Source organism: Micromys minutus (genome assembly GCF_963924665.1).
Source record: "Micromys minutus genome assembly, chromosome: 1".
Classification (NCBI taxonomy): Eukaryota; Metazoa; Chordata; class Mammalia; order Rodentia; family Muridae; genus Micromys; species Micromys minutus.
This window is the reverse complement of record NC_137969.1, coordinates 99,350,558-99,366,470: the sequence shown is the minus strand read 5'-3', so window position 1 is coordinate 99,366,470 and position 15,913 is coordinate 99,350,558. Positions and strand designations below refer to the sequence as shown.

The window sequence follows — 15,913 nt, the reverse complement described above, 5'->3', positions numbered from 1 at the left end:
TATAGTCTCTTTGACATGTGGTTCTAAACAGACTTCTGTGGGACCACTGACTGGCAGGCTCAGTCCAGAGAGTATAGGCCGCTTGGGGTGGCCAGTATCATAGCCAGGTACCAGTGCCATGTGAATAGCTGTGCTCCTGCCCGGCATTGAAGCTCTGTAGGAGCTCTGTCTCAGTCCCAAACACCAGACTCTCCACGTCTACCTCTGAATCTTCTGCAAGGAGAAGCCAGTCAGGAGCTCAGCCATCCATGTGACCCACCCCAGCCTCGCCCCTTCCAGGGCATACACCGAACCTTGGTCTGAGTCAAAGCGCTCAGAGGACAGGCCTGAGGAGTCCAGGCTGTCAGCTCTCAGCCGGTCCCGCTCTCTAGCACCCGGCAGTCCCTGGAGCTGCTCCAACTGCTGTTGCAGGCTCTGCTGTTTGCTTCGAAGCTTCTCCTTGAGCCGCTGGGCTTGTTGCTCCTGCTCCTCCAGCTTCTGCAGAACCCACAGGGACAGGGACTGGGATCAGCCACCCAGAGCCTTTGTCTACATCAGACAGGCAGCTGCATAACACTGCCCCCCATCCCCAAATGTGGTTTCATGACCTCTAAAGGCTACCACCTCCTGGCCTTCAATATACAGAAAACTGTCTGAGTATGGGTGGCAAGGTATCCCAATCTCAAATGTCTTTAGGGCCTACTCATATAATACAGTGGAGTGGATTATAATGTCAGCACAAACCTGGAGACTAGCATCCTGACAAGCAAAACTAAAGGATGCAGCCACACCACTGCTGTGCGTGGTCACAGACCTAGCACTATCTGATCTCTATCCCTCTAAATTGTTGGACTACAGACTAGTACCAGGTCCCTGGGAAGGAGCCTGCATCCAGATACTCAAGGCAGCTAGAGATGCATCTCCGGTAAGGCACTGGGTTTGATCCTTAACCCATACAAATAGTTTTGGTTGGTTTGTTGTTATCAAACAAGGAGAATAAGTCAGGACAAGATGCAGAAGAATACATGTCCCTACCTAGACTAAGCTACGGGGGCTGAGTACCATCAAGGCAGAGGGACCCTGGGAAGCTTGCAGAGTCCAACTTTGTCTCTGGTTAGCCAGGAGAGAAACCTTTAAAGCTGTCATGAGACTGCTTGGAGCACAGAGAAGCAAGGCCTGCATTAGGGAGAGGCTTGAGTTCCACAGGAAGCAGGAAATGAGGCTGTGTCCTATCAGGGAATTCCAGCTCCAGACGGCCTCGGTAAATGTACAAGGGTAGAAGGCAGCCTGGACGAAGGGCTGCTCAGGAGGTGCTGCCCAGGAAAGGGCTGATGCCCACATGCCAGCCCCTCTGGGTAGCACATTTCATCTCCCTGAAAATGAGGTCAAACGAGCTCCACGGGAGAAATCTAAGCCTGCAGGAAAACCAGGACAATGGGAGGTGACAGCAGGCATGTATGTGACAGGGCAGATATGTGCTGAATGGTCATGTCACTGGGCCCTGACCCTTGAACAGAGCCTGACAGCTGTGCATAATAAACATTGAAAAACAGGACAGGCATTATGATTGAGTCTGCTGTCCCTTCAGTCTCATCAGATGGGCCCAGAAAGCAGGAAATAATCTTCTATTTCCAAGGCAACTTCTAACATGCCCACATGGTTGGCACAGCCTCGGCTTTGGTGTCTGCATGCCCACTCCTGTCCACCAGGGGGCCTGCAATTCCACCCAAATGCAGCAAGGCCAAGTCCGACCAGTTAGTTAGTAGTTCACTTGTCCTTTGCCTCCAGGCCATCCCCCAACTCAACAATGCCAGCAGAACCCAAACCAGTAAGCACAGAAGACAGGGGGAGAGAGGCTAGGTGCCAGCCCTCTGCGATCTGCCGAATCACAAGGCTTAAAACAGTATTCTCACCAGCCATACACTCCCTGCTGCACCAGGGAAACAGACTCCTCCAAGGTCTCTCTGCTAGGACTTTAGTAATGCTAACCATAACAAAAGGACCATTTACAAAGCTCCAGAACAGCTCTGTTGTCTGCTTTTCTTCCCATTAGATAGATTCAAGAGCTAAAAGCACAGGAGTGTCTCAAGTCACACAGGATGGAGGCAGCTCTCCAGCCAGGCTGTCCACACTACAAGACCACGCTGTCTCACAAGCACACTGGGCACAACAGACAGCTCCTTACCTGGATATGCATCCTGGCCCTTCGCAGCAGGCTCAGAGTAGTATATCTGGTACAGTCGACTCCCAGGGGCATCTGCTGCCTCAATTGCTCTAAGCACCTCTTCAGCTGGGCTCTCCTACGGGGGAGGAGTCAGGAGGGCAGTATCGGCCCCACCTCCCCAGCCAGAGGGATGGATGGCAAGGGAGGATAGTGGCAAGGGAGGATAGGTCTGAGAGAGATGGTCCTTAGTACCTGGTACTGTTGGGGGCCAGGCTGGGACTCACCTACGCTTCTCCAGCTCATTGTGCACAGACCTGCAAACGCCAAGGAGATGGAGTGAGGGGCAGCTGATACTTTGCAAATCCTCAGCCCCAGGTTATTGTGCCTCCCAAAACTCACTACAGACATCTATGCCAAGTGAGCCTTTCGTGGGAGCCTAGGTTCATTTAGGACACCAAACCCCAGGTAGTGACAAAAGGAATCAGACAAACACACCAAAAGGTACTGGACACTTGCCAAGGACATTCAGGGTCTCCCCCTGACAGCCAGGCAAGACAGGCTCCCTGGACAGTTACGATACTTGCTCAATAAACAAGCCTGCCAGAGAAATCTGTAGAGGGGAAACCATTTAAACAGAACAGAAGCCTGTGAGGGAGAGAGGTCAGGAGTGTGAGGGAAGCCGGGCTCAGAACTGTCTGGTTACATCAAAGATGCTCTAGGAGTCCGTGAATGGACACACACTCGTGGTGTGTGAGTGAGTGAGTGAGTGAGTGTGTGTGTGTGTGTGTGTGTGTGTGTGTGTGTGTGTGTAGAAAATGCAGATGGAGCAGGGTACCTGGCCCAGAAGAACAAACAAGGAAGTGGGAAGAGGATTAGATGGGCCAGCTGAGAATTAGCATCCCTCCTTACACTGCCCCATCCCTGCTCACCGCCCACTGTTCTGCGCTCCAGGAGCTTGCAGGGGTGGCTTCCTCCTCCTACATACGGCCCCGGGACTGTGGTGTGGACACAGAGATGCATAACCGTGCTCCGCCTCTGCCAGAGAGAGAACACAGTCCGTCAGCTGGAGCCACTGGCATGGCGTAGTCAAGGAAAGGCTTTTGGCGCCAGGATTCTTTTCCCTAGTCACTCCCTGCCCGGCTGCCTGGGAACTCCTATGGATGTGCTGGCGGCAGCGCGCCAGCTGCCCTCGGAGCCGTGCTTCTATCCAAGTTGGGAGCCAAATCCAGCCCGCGCGCGGGGTCTGTCCTCACCTCTCTCACGCCTCTCCAGGAACTCCGCTGCCTGCAGCAGGACCTGGATGTTGCTAGCCACGGGTTCCATGTTCTCGACAGCCGACGGCGAGCGGGATAGGGATGCTGGCCCTGGTAGCCGCCTTACCACTTTTGTTTCGATGTAACTGACACAGTACCACAAGCACAGGGCCCGTCCCGCCCCCGGCCGCCCCGCCCGGGGCCCGCCCTGGCCCCGCCCCTGGGAACCGCGTCCGCCCCGCCCCACCCCGCTCCGCCCGCCTCTTCCCGCCTAGTCTGACCTGGGCTGGGACTCTGCGCTCTGGGGACGAGCCATCGGCCGGGCGGGGCAGCCTGGACACCGGGCGCTGCGAGCTGTCCCACTCTTGCGACAGGCAGTCGCACGGGTCCTGGAAGGCGCGGGCCTGGGCTGCACGTGCGCGCGGGGCGCGGCCACATCCTTGGGGCGGGCCGCGAGTCTCAGAGACTGGGTTGGCTGGCGCGCCGTCCCGCCCTCTCCCGCCGCGGGGGCCCCCGCTCGGGCGGGAAAAGCCGCAGGTTTCAAATTTGAAAACCCGGACGAGGAGGGCGGGGGCGAGCGGTGAGCGATGGCGATGCGCACGCGCCTGTCTTGGGGCCCGGACTCTGGACACGGTAGGGGCCGCCGCGCATCTGCCCCTCTTCGGTCCTCGAATGGGAATCCCTCTTGGCTTGCCAGTCATTTGCAGGGAGGGTTAAAGTCGTCGTCGTGAAACGTCGGTTGTTAACCGCTTCCCAAGCCAGGACATGAAACATACCATCTCGCCTTGGGTTCTGGAGCTCCTCTGCGGTCGCTGCTAGGTGTGACAACTCCGGAACGTGAGACAGCGTTGCGGAGGGGTTAGAGCTAATTCCTATGTATTGCACAACAAGCACCCATCTCATTAGGACTACTGCAACCAGACAGAAGGCCCACCTAGAACAAGGCTAGCCATCGGTGGAGGCTCCTGGAGCAGTAGTACCACCAGGGGTAACCATACCTATGAGTCAGGAAGGGTGGGGCTTTCTGAGATTCCGCTGGACCGGGGGGGGGGGGGGCTATGAAAAGATGGTCTGGGTAAACACAGGCACGTGCCAATCAGGCCCCTTCCGATGATGAGGCTATCTTAAAAGTCGTCGCCAGAGAAATCACCAACCATTTTTTTATTTCCTCTGAGAGTTGCTACTACTGTGTAACAGTTTGTAGACTAAAATAAAGGCACCGTGGAGAGAGACACCGGAAGGTCTGCCCAGGCATAGAGCAGGGGGAGGACCCCTAATGATTCCATCAGCAATCAACCTCATGTGGAAGAAAGAGAGTGAGGAGGGACTGACACAGGATCTCACGTGCAACAATGTAGCTTCAAACTTGCTATGTAACCAAAGATGCTCCCGATACTCCTTCCAACTCTCAAATGCCCGGGTTTCAACTGAACACCATGTAGCCAGTGTGCACCTAATCTTATTTCTCTAAGAAAGAAGGCACACGGCACAGGCACAAACCTCATCATACATCAGGTACCCAGGAGACTTTGGCCTCAGAGCAGGATGGAGACAAAAGGGTTCTCCAAGGAAAGTTCCAGCAGAATCAAGTCAGGGTAATGTAAGTAAGGCTGGCACTGAGAGGAACTGAGTGGCCATATTATCCTAGAGACCTCATCCTAGGGGATATAGGGGACAGCCTGGCCTCAGACCAGAGCAGGCAAGAGTAACTTCCTAGGAAAAAGGCAAGGTATGGAGATGAAAAAGACAATGGATGCTCCAGCAAGTACTTTCCAGGCCCAAGCCCAACAGATGCTCCAGTGACCTGACAGAGCCTCTGTCTCTAGATCCCCTGGGTCCTGTGCTACCTGGGGATCTATTGCCCGTCAGCCACAGCAGTTGGAGGGGCTGCCTTACCTTGTTGCAACTTGTCAGATGCTGATGTCAAAATGGATTTGTGCCTTGGATCACCAAGGAAGGCAGACTTTCATCTCCTGCTACAGATGATTCAGGATATAGTACTTTGCTATCCTCTCGCAGAACCCTGTAGTCCTCTCGCAGGTGTGGGGACTTGACTCAGACGCTGGACTCCCTTCCGATCAGTTGCCCCTTGCTACAGCAGAACCAATGCCCTGACATAACCTGTGTTGGGTCCAGCAACCCTTGATTTCAAGCTGGAGCTGAGCAGTGCCCCTCCTCTGCCTCATAGCACACAGATCCTGCCCTCTCCCACTCCCTGCCTACACCAGCTGTGCTCAAATGCCACCTCCTCCAGGAAGCCCCCAGGCCTCCCTCCCTCCTTTGCACTCTCTAAAAACACCAATGATCCTGTGTCCCTTGAGATCAGCTCTCCTGCCAGACTGTGACCCAGTAGCAGAGGAACACAGGACTGAGAAAAACATCTATGATGGAGGGGATATGAGCAACCAGCTCAGAATGTCACCCCAACCTGACCTGTCAAGGGGCTTCTTTTCTTTCTTCTTCTTCTTCTTCTTCTTCTTCTTCTTCTTCTTCTTCTTCTTCTTCTTCTTCTTCTTCTTCTTCTCCTCCTCCTCCTCCTCCTCCTCCTCCTCCTCCTCCTCCTCCTCCTCCTCCTCCTCCTCCTTCTCCTCCTCCTCCTCCTTCTTCTTTTTTTAATATTGCTGGCTCCTAACTCAGACGTTTGCTCTATATTGGTTACCATTCTATATCTTATATATTCTTTTTTAAACATTTATTTATTTATTTATTTACTTATATGAGTATACTGTAGCTGTCCTCAGACACACCAGAAGAGGGTATTAGATCCCATTACAGATGGTTATGAGCCACCATGTGGTTGTTGAGAATTGAACTCATGACCTTTGGAAGAGCAGTCAGTGCTCTTAACTACTGAGCCATCTCTCCAACCCCCCAAGTTGCTTTTTTTTTTTTTTTTTTTTTTTTTTGTCAAAATGTTTTTACCATAGGAATGGGAAAGCCAACCAGGACATTGCTGTACTGTATGATTAGGGGGACGTAGGCAGGAAAGTCTATGTGCAGCATCAGTAGGCCTGATTTCCTACAGCACCAGCCACAGTATGTTAGATACAGAGATATAAAACCCAACAATATGGACGGAAGACCAGTTCTATCAAAATTTCCTGTTTCAAACCAGAACCAATTAAAAATAAAAAAACAAGAAACTGTTGGTTGTCTTCTTCCTGTAGTTTTTAGATTACTTGTTTAAGTTGTGAGTGTTTTGCCTATGTGTACATACATGTAGCAACCTCGTGTCTGGTGGCTCCAGAGGTCAGAAGGGTCTAATCTCCTGAATCTGGAGCCATTATGTGGGTACTAGGATTGAACCCAGGCCCCTTGCAAGCTCTTAACTGTTGATCCATCTCTCCAGCCCCCACATGGGTGTTTTTCCCCAGCTCCACCTGACTCCCAGCCCCTAACCACTGATCAAGTTCAAGTGTTCCTCCAAAACGGCATGCTCAGTCCTTCTTCCCATAACAGATGCTGCTGTCCCCGGAAGTGAGGCCTGTGAAGAATTCAGGTAAGATCATTGTAGCGTGGCTGAATACGACTGTGTCTTCACCAAACAGGAAATCTGGAGACAAACCGTTAGGCAGGAAGATGCCACGTGACCAGGGGCCAAGAATCCGCAGCAGTGTGTCTTCAAGCCAAGGAACTGCAAAGACTGCAGAGGTCAGCAGAAGCTAGGAGGGAAAGTTATTCTCTAGATAAAGCCCGAGGTGCGCTGTTACTGCAGTCCTAAACAATGTCTGCTGGAGGTCTGTCCTTGCTCTTCCTTGGCACTTTCGAGAGTATCTGTGGGTATTCTGTCTCAAGGCATTGTCACTGTGGGTGACCTTAAAGAAGGTGCTTGTAGAATGGCAAACAGGGTCTCCTTTAGCTAGACATCTGGCTGATGTCCCCTCCCCTTTTCCAACACAGGTTCAACCCCTTCCCCCATGTCCCTGTTGTATGTGCCTTGCTGGCCTTGCAAAGGACACTGGGCTCTGGAGGTCCCCAAGCCGATGAGAGGAGGGGGAAAACACTTAAGAGTGAACTAGGAGGGGGAAGCTTGCTTAAGCTCAGGACACTGCAATAGTCCCTGAAAAAGTAGGGACCCTCTGTGACAGAGTATCATATATTTTCTAGGCTTGTTTGTTTGTTTTTGAGACTGACCCTTGCTATGTAACCCTGGCTGGCCTGGGACTTAGAGAAGCCTGCCTGCCTGCCTGCCTCTGTCTCTACAGGACGACCATACCTGGTCTAAGAATTGAATTCTAAAGCAAACTTCAGTTTTTCTAGCCTTGTGTCTCTAACAGGGGTTCCAACCTTCAAATGCTGGGTCCCTTTAGTACAGTTCTCCTGCCGTGGTGTGGTGACCCCCACCATAAAAGTATGTATGTCTGTAACCTTGCTACTGTTATGAATCATAATGTAAATATGTGTTGGTCTTAGGTGACCCCTGTAAAAGGATCGCTGAACTCACAAGGGGTCCTGGCCCACAGGTTGAGGGCCAGTGCTGTAGCTTCCTAGCTAGGGCTAGGAAATTCATGTCAGATGCAGAAACCCAGGGGCCAGGTGTAGATGGGCTTCTGCCAGTAACAGCTACAGGCAAAGGAGAACCAGCCTGCTGGGTGGGAGGGTAGAATTGGGAGCTCCCTTGGGCAAAAGTTTGTAATTGGGAGCCCTACTCCCAATTGGCATCTCCAGCTGTCTTTCTCTTTTCTTCAGTCCTTGCCAGCTGCTTTTGCTTCTGCCCCACCCTGCCCTAGGCATCCCCTCTTCTGCCCCACTCCACCCCAGGCATCCCCTCTTCTGCTCCATCCTGCCCCAGGCGCCCCCTCTTTTGTTTCACTCTAGTTTCTCTGACCTATAAAACAACCCCGAGGAAAAAGTGTTTCTCACTCTGGATTAAGGGTACCGGTGGTTAACTACCCACCTTGTGCACCTATCAATTGCCCTTGCTTACAGATTGCAAATCTGAGGGGGAAAGGGTCAAAGGGAAGGAAGCTTTACTCCAAAGCTTCTGAATGTTGGATTCTAGAAGATTAGAAATTCATTAAGGCCACAGGATATTAAAGAGTCACATGGAGCAAATATCCCAAACAGGGTTGTCCTCTTTGATGGTCACCAAGGAGGAAGGAGAGAACACAGGTGCCCATGCCCATGTTGGTAACAAGATTTGAATGACATTAGTATATCCATTTTTCCCCCAAAGTTTTGTCATTTTATGAGTGTGGTATTTTGTCTTCATGTATGTCTAGGCATCATACACCTGGTGTCCAGGAGGCCAGAGAGGGTGTTGGGTCTCTTGGAACTGCAGTTACAGATGTAGTGAGCTACTGTATGGGTGCTGGGAACCCAACCCAGTGTTTTGGAAGTGTAGTCAGTGTTGGGATTCTGTAAACCCCACCTCTCAGTTACCTGGCAATAGCCAGTATGCTCTGCCCAGTGACCTGACACTATAAAAGGGGCTGCTTGCCCCTTCCTCTCTCTCTTGTTCTCTTGCACTCTTGCAGCCTTGCTCCCCACCCCCGCCCTTTACCCCTCCTCTTCCCCTCCCTTCCCTGCTCTCTGCATGCTCATGGCTGGCCTCTACTCCTCTATTCCTCTTTTCCTTCTTCTTTTTCTTCTCTCTGTCTTTCTGTCTCTCTGTCTCTCTCTCTCTCTGCCTCTACTACCCTCTTAACTCTCCCATGACTTGAATAAACTCTGTGGTTGGTCCCTCAGGGGGAAGGAATTCCCAACAGGGGCCCCTCAGAGGCATCTCCCTTGCCCCCAGGGCTTGCTGCACCTCCATGGGTCATAGCCCCGCCCACTCTCTTCATCCTTTTCCTAACATTGGTGCTGAAACCCGGAACATCATCTTTTATAAACATTGGTGCCCGGTTTACTTGCTTTCTCTTTGACCAGACAACAGATGATTGCAAAAAATGGCTGGACGAATATGGGGGCTGCCCATATTGGTCTTGTCAGATACACATGCTAGGACCACTTCTTCTACCAACAACGCAAGACGCTCTTTTCTACATACAAGATCCATGGGAATCCCAGGTGGGAGACAGGAGTTGTCGGTAAGCTCTACCGTAAAAACCAACCAGGGTCCCCAGTGAGTACTATCAAAATTCGAAGAAAATATGTCTCAATTGCCCAACCCCTAGATATAAAAGGGGTAGGAGAAATAATCAAAGACTCTTCTGAGGCCCTTACTTCCTTAACATTCCCCCTCATAAATGGCACCAGCTTGTCCTTCCACCTTTTGCTTCAGACTTTGACCTCAGCATACAAACTTCTTAATGTCACCTGACCCAGCCGTTTTAAAGACTGCTGGCTATGTGTTCCCCCTGGAACAAACTCACAATTGCCACTTACAGCCTCCCCAGTAATGTTGCCCAATAACCTTACCTCACCCTTCGTCAGCTGTCCCGACTCTGGTGTTGCCATGACCCCTTACCTCTCCTCTATCTCTCTTCTTGGCATGGCAAACTGTTTTAAGGCATCTGGGACACATCCTGTAGGAATGTTAGGCTGGCTCCCTAGACTGCAATACAACCATAACCCTTGATACCCCATCTCTGCCACAGTGTCCAGGGATCCAAAATACATCAATCCTCTGTGGCACGCAGTCATACCATTGTTTGCCTGCCCACTGGTCAGGGAGCTGCAGGTTGGTTCTCCTTTTCCCTGAACTAGGGGTGATCCAGGGAAACAAACCCTGCCAATCCCAGTTGTTAATATGATGGCTGCCCAACATAAGAAAGCAGTTCAGGTCGTGCCACTTTTGGTAGCTGCAGGAATAGCAGTAGGCACTAGCACTGGGATAGCAGGAATAACTACTTCCATGACCAAATATAATGAGATCACCTCCACACTCAGCAACAGGTTTCAAAAAGTGTCTGAAACTTTGCTCACTATCCAAAAGCAAATAGATTCCCTGGCAGCTGTGGTTCTTCAAAACCGACAGGGGTTGGATGTCCTGACAGCTAAAGAAGGTGGCCTTTGCCTGTTCCTCCAAGAAGAATGCTGCTTCTACGTCAGCCAATCAGGGATAGTGAGAGATAAGATCCAAGAGCTACAATCAGATTTACAGAATTCCAGGGAACGTGAGAGCTCCAGTTTCTGGACCTTCGAAAACCCTATATGGAAGTGGATACTCCCCTTCGTAACCCTCTTCTAGTCATCTTTCTGGTGTTACTGTTTGCCCTTGTCTCTACATTCCTTCAATGATAGATACAAAAAATTTCTAACCAAACCATTAACCAGTTCCTGTTACAGGACTACAAACTATTGTCCATGGAAGATTCTGATGGTGAAAACCAGCTACACCCCTACGATGCCCCAAGACAGCAAGAAGTAGTCTAAGAGACCTGACACCCCATTCCCTTTTCACCATCGGCTTCCCTATCTCCTTCTTTTTCTCTCTTTTTATGATAAGAAAAAGAGAGGAATGTTGGCATTAGGATAGCCCCTTGCCCCAGCAAAGGCTCCACCCACAGGTGACAAGAACTTGGCACATCCATTGCCATGGAAACAGCCAAAGCATTCCCAGAAGACATTGGTTCAAAAACCCACCTTCACCTGGAAGCAAGTGACTTCACTACCCCTACAAAAGACTGAAACCCCTCCTCCTCTTTCTCTTCTCTTCCCTTGACCCTGACCCCTGCCCCGTCCCCGTTCTATTAAACCTCTCCATGTGAAACCGTGTTCATTTGGTGTGGTCTGTCCGGGCATGGGCCAAGAAATCTCTTAACAACAGTCAACAATCTTTCAACTCTTAACTGCTGAGCATCTCTCAGGCCCCTCCCACTTTGTCTTTTGTGTTACAGATGGGTAGTCTCCAGCAAAGGCTCCCTAGACAGTGTTTAACCATTGAGATCTCTTGGATCATCTTCTGCACTAGGGCTGGGCCTAAATGTAAACCAGAGAAGGAGAAAAGGCCTTTAGTAGGAAATATTAGACTTCATAACTCCTTAAGAAGTTAACAGACCTGGCAGACCATCTCCACCCTGGTGAGCAGATCCTCATGTAGGAGGGTGTCCTGCTGGGTGAAGCTTGACAGATTTCCTTTGTTCCTGAGCATGTGTTGTCAATAAAGGAAACGCATTCAGAGCAGCTCCAGAAGCAATGAAGGGATGCACTAGATATGGGAGAAGCCACTCACTGCTTGTCTTAGTGAGGGTTTCTATTGCTATGAACAGACACCATGACCTCGGTAACTCATAAAAGACAACATTGAGTTGGGGCTGGCTTACAGTCTGAGGTTCAGTACAGTATCATCATGGAAGCATGGCAGCATCCAGGCAGGCACAGCACTAGAGATGAGAGTTTGACATCTTGTTCCAAAAGCAGACAAAAGACTGGCTTCCAGGCAGCTAGGAAGAGGGTCCGAAAGTCCACACCCACAGTGACACACTTTCTCCAACAAGGCCACACCTCCTAATAGTGCCACTCCCTGGGCCAGGCTTATTCAAGCCACCACTCTACTGGAAGGGCCAGAGAACAAAGGGTTAAGTGCCAGGACTCTGGCATCAGATATTCTGAGAATTTAGGTGTTTGCCTGGGTTCTCACTCCCCACAGAGTGGGGGTGGCATCTAGTTTTACTGCCTATCCTGTCCCCAGTGCTACTTGACCACCTCAGCCACTGCCCCACCCCTGTAACCTGCCCATGCGGGATAACTAAGGCCAGGGCTTCTCCTGAAGTTGGAGGATATTATCCTAGTGACAAAGTGGGACAGACGGGACAAGCTGGTTCCAAGATTTCTCCAGTGTCAACACTCGGTTGCCTTCTTAAACACAAAAAAAGCACTGATTTTTCAGGAGGCACGGAACCAGCATCCCCTGGGATGTCTCCCTTGCAGGAGATGGTGGGGGAATTCACAGCCTTCTCATTAGAGAAGCCCAAAGAAAAACAGGGCATCTGGCTTTTCAAATTGTCTGCTTCTGTTTGCAGACAGACAAACTTGATTTGGGGATACATGCTTCCAAGAAGTCACCCCAAGTCTCGGCAGAGCGGGTCTCCAGTGGAACATGAGTAAAGGCAGACGCTTTCCCGCCATCCTCACTGATCATGGCTGCTCACTGCCTGTCACTCCTGCCATGGAGCTTAGGCTCAAAGGAAAGCTTTTCCCTGTCCCCACTGCACGATGAGACTCACTGGACAAAGCTGTACTGGTGACAAGGAGCTTTGGGTCCAGCCATTTGTCACAAGAACAAATACCTGTTGTGTACCCAGTAAATTGTCCTGTGCTATTTGAGTCTGACTTTGAAGATGGGTTTTGATGCTCCTACTTCAGAACTAAGCATGTTTGCCTCAAAATGTCTTCGAAAGTCCCTTCCCTGATCCAGCCTGCCCCTGACTCTTGACAGAACAGAAAACCAAACAGCCAAGGAGTAAAGAAAAACATTTGTCTCATAGTGTAAAATTGCATGAAGTTGCATGAAGACAACATTTTGTTTCCTTTAAGGCTTTTACCTGGAAGCTTTGAACCAGCCACAGCAGTGAACCAGCCTCAGGATCCTAAGTCATTATCCCTAGACACCCCTAGACTCTACCCCTTCTCAGAAGGGATTAGCTAGAGCGGCCATTGCCCAGAGACAGGCCCACTAGGATTAGTATCTAAACTGGACCAACAGAGGAGAGGACCCAGGAGTCCTTTGAAATACCAAAGTCGGGCTGGAGAGATGGCTTAGCAGTTAAGAGTACTGACTGCTCTTCCAGAGGTCACGAATTCAAATCCCAGGAACCACATGGTGACTCGCAACCATTTGTAATGAGATCTGATGCCCTCTTCTGGTGTGTCTGAAGACAGCTACAGTGCACTTACATATAAATCTTACACCCATCCTAAAGAAATAAAACTGTGCTTTCTCCACAGCCCGATCTTCTGTCTCCCCCGGACATTCATTCAGGTTTGTGTGTTCCAGACTGAAAGACCCTCATTACATATGGATTCAACTTGAATCATGAGGCTTGGGTAGGAAGTGACTTTAACTGAGCTGCTTGTGTGTACATATCAGGTAGAGGCCAGGGTGGACAGGGGGAGAGGCTAGGTTATTTTCAGCTTAAGTAACTAAACACACAACTCACAATAGTTTGAACAAATAGGGATTTATTTCTTTTACACACACACACACACACAAAAACCCAAAAAACAAAAAAACAAAAACAAAATAAAAACCCAGCAGCTGACAATCTAAGGCTTGAAGCAGGGCTGCAGTTCTGACCTTGAGGCCCTCTATCTAACAGATGTTTCTGTACCCTCAGGGTCCACATTCCAGGCAGGAAGAGAGGACCTTCCGAATCTGATGTCCTCCTGAGCCACAGGTTCACAGGACCTCCCTTGCTGGAAGGAAGCTGAGAAGAGAAGCTTCCCAGCCAATGAGAAGAGAAAGGGGCAGGATCAGGAGTGGGTGTCTGGGGGCCAGCCGTGGGCGCTGGAGGGTGAGTGAGTCAGAAAGACTCTGCCACAGCTGGGTGGAGACAGCAGGGACTCATGACGTCGGCACTGTACAAGTCCCACTTGAACAAAGTGCAAAACTTTAAAGGCCAGAGTTAGAAACCTTCAGGAAAATCATCTTTGGAAAACATTAATAAGTGCCATTTAAATGTGGATCACACATCAAATGACGTCACTAGCAAATCAGGAAGCCAAGCATGTGGGAAGGAACCTCTGCAAAGCACATAACCAGAAGGCTGAAGGTAAGAATTCCTCAACATCAGTATAAGGGGTTGGAACAAAAGCCTCAGAGATGCACATGACCAGTAAGCAGAGGCCCTCTGCCCGATGCAGAAAAGCACACAGCTAAGCTGCTCGCACTCAGGCTGAGCTCTGATCCTAGGTGCTGAGGGGGCGGGAAGGGGAGAACAAGTCTCTTCAGAATGCAACATAGCTCTGGCTAGCAATATTGGCACTGTACCCAAGCTGCAGACCCAAACTTTTCGACATGTGAGAACACAGTTCAAGAACACTGGAGGCTGCACCATGTCTAAGCAATGTCAGAGGCCATCTTATAGTCCTGGGTAAGGTAACAGCAGTCACCAGCGTGCCCACTAAAAGGCATCTTGGGCTACACATCCAGGGATACAGCAGTGGGATTGAAGAGTTGAGGAATACATCCAAACACTATTTAAAAGCTTTTAAAAACAAAACAAGTTTTAAAATACACAATTCAAGGACAACGTTAACAACCACCATGTCTGTGGGGAGGAGACAAAGGAGAGCACATGAATCAGCAGGCTTGCATTTCCATTTCCAATACTGCTGAGAAAATACAGTGAAGGGCACACACTTAATGCTTCAGTGATGATGTAGGTACTCCATTTTTAGGAGTATATGACTAAAAATAAAAACAAACTGTGGAATCATTCCTGTGTGAAAACATAACTCTTGGGATGATCTTAGAGATAGTTCCTCACAAATACAGTGAGGCTATGCAATGAGGGATGAAGAGCCCAGCCAGAAGGTAAAACAGACCTAAGAGGCCCTGCCCTGGTGCTACCCCATAAGACTTACTAGGCAAACGTGGAGAAAACAGATTTTTTGTTTTTGTTTTTTTAAATACCATGTGTGTGGAGACTGGAGGACAACTTTGGGGGTGACCTTTGGAAATGCCATGTGCCTCCTTTGGTATAGAAGTCCCCCACTGGACTAGTGAGCCCCAGAGACCAGCAGCCGCCAGTACTGTGATACAAGTGTTTTACTGAGTTATCTCCCAATTCTATAGCAGGTACTGTCAAGGCAGCTCTAATACACAGGTAAATCTTGATTATAACGTGCCTAAATAACTTGGGACATCAGGAAGTGCCAAGAACTAAAGGTCAATCCAAAGACTGTGGTGTTTCCTACTGGTCCAGCCCCAATGTCATGCCAGCACCACATGACTGCTTGGACACACCCCACCAGGTAAGTGTCACAGTAAATAAGCAATGTGTCAAAAGGAAGGGTAGGACCCCTGAGGCCTGGTGGCAGGCTCATAAACCTAGGAAGAAGCTGGAAGCTGGCAGTCGCTGTAAACTACCTAACCATGGGCAGTTTCTGACTGGGACAGATGGTCCTAGGAGCTCAGTGAACATGGCGATACTAAAAACTGTGTTTACCCCATGGGCTTCCACCACGGCCTGCAGTAACAAAGTGAACTGTAAAAGCCACACTGCAGAGACAGGAGTCTTTGCTTGTGAGGTAAGAGACCAAGCATTACTTGACTATGTGGGAAGATGATGAAGAAGGTGACAGACTTGGTAAATCCCCAGGGAGGGACAGGGTAGTGATCAGAGCTGGACTAGAGAGGACACATTCTCCATGGTAGGGGCCTTGGGTGGTGAAAACCGGAAGCTGGCTGTGCTGATGCTTACTTTCCACTAAGCCCCCGGCTTTGTTCCCTCCAGGTACCCACCTTCCAGATCACCTCAGTCTCAAATTTCTGTCACTGCCCATCTCCATCTCCAGCGCTTGTGCCCTGGGCTGAGGTCACATCCCGTGTACAGTACCCTATTCCTAAAACATTGCACACTAGGCAAAACTGGGTGAGTCTTGCTTATCCTGAGTTCCCTAACTGGCA

General features: G+C 50.2%; 1 protein-coding gene across 3 annotated transcripts; it reads right to left on the bottom strand.

The window, feature by feature from the left end:
- Positions 1–97: 97 nt before the first annotated feature.
- Positions 98–3,466, bottom strand: MXD3 (MAX dimerization protein 3; the record flags this gene model as incomplete). Of its 3 annotated transcripts, none has more annotated exons than XM_080923789.1 (6): positions 98–202; positions 289–477; positions 2,165–2,279; positions 2,428–2,457; positions 3,073–3,178; positions 3,397–3,466. In XM_080923789.1, 6 exons carry the CDS (start codon positions 3,464–3,466, stop codon positions 98–100), a joined length of 615 nt encoding a protein of 204 aa, XP_080779915.1. The 3 variants fall into 3 exon arrangements, with proteins under 3 accessions (XP_080779915.1, XP_080779914.1, XP_080779916.1); XM_080923788.1 differs by having other exon boundaries at positions 98–213; positions 294–477; XM_080923790.1 differs by lacking the exon at positions 2,428–2,457 and having other exon boundaries at positions 98–213; positions 294–477.
- Between the last annotated feature and the right edge of the window lie 12,447 nt (positions 3,467–15,913).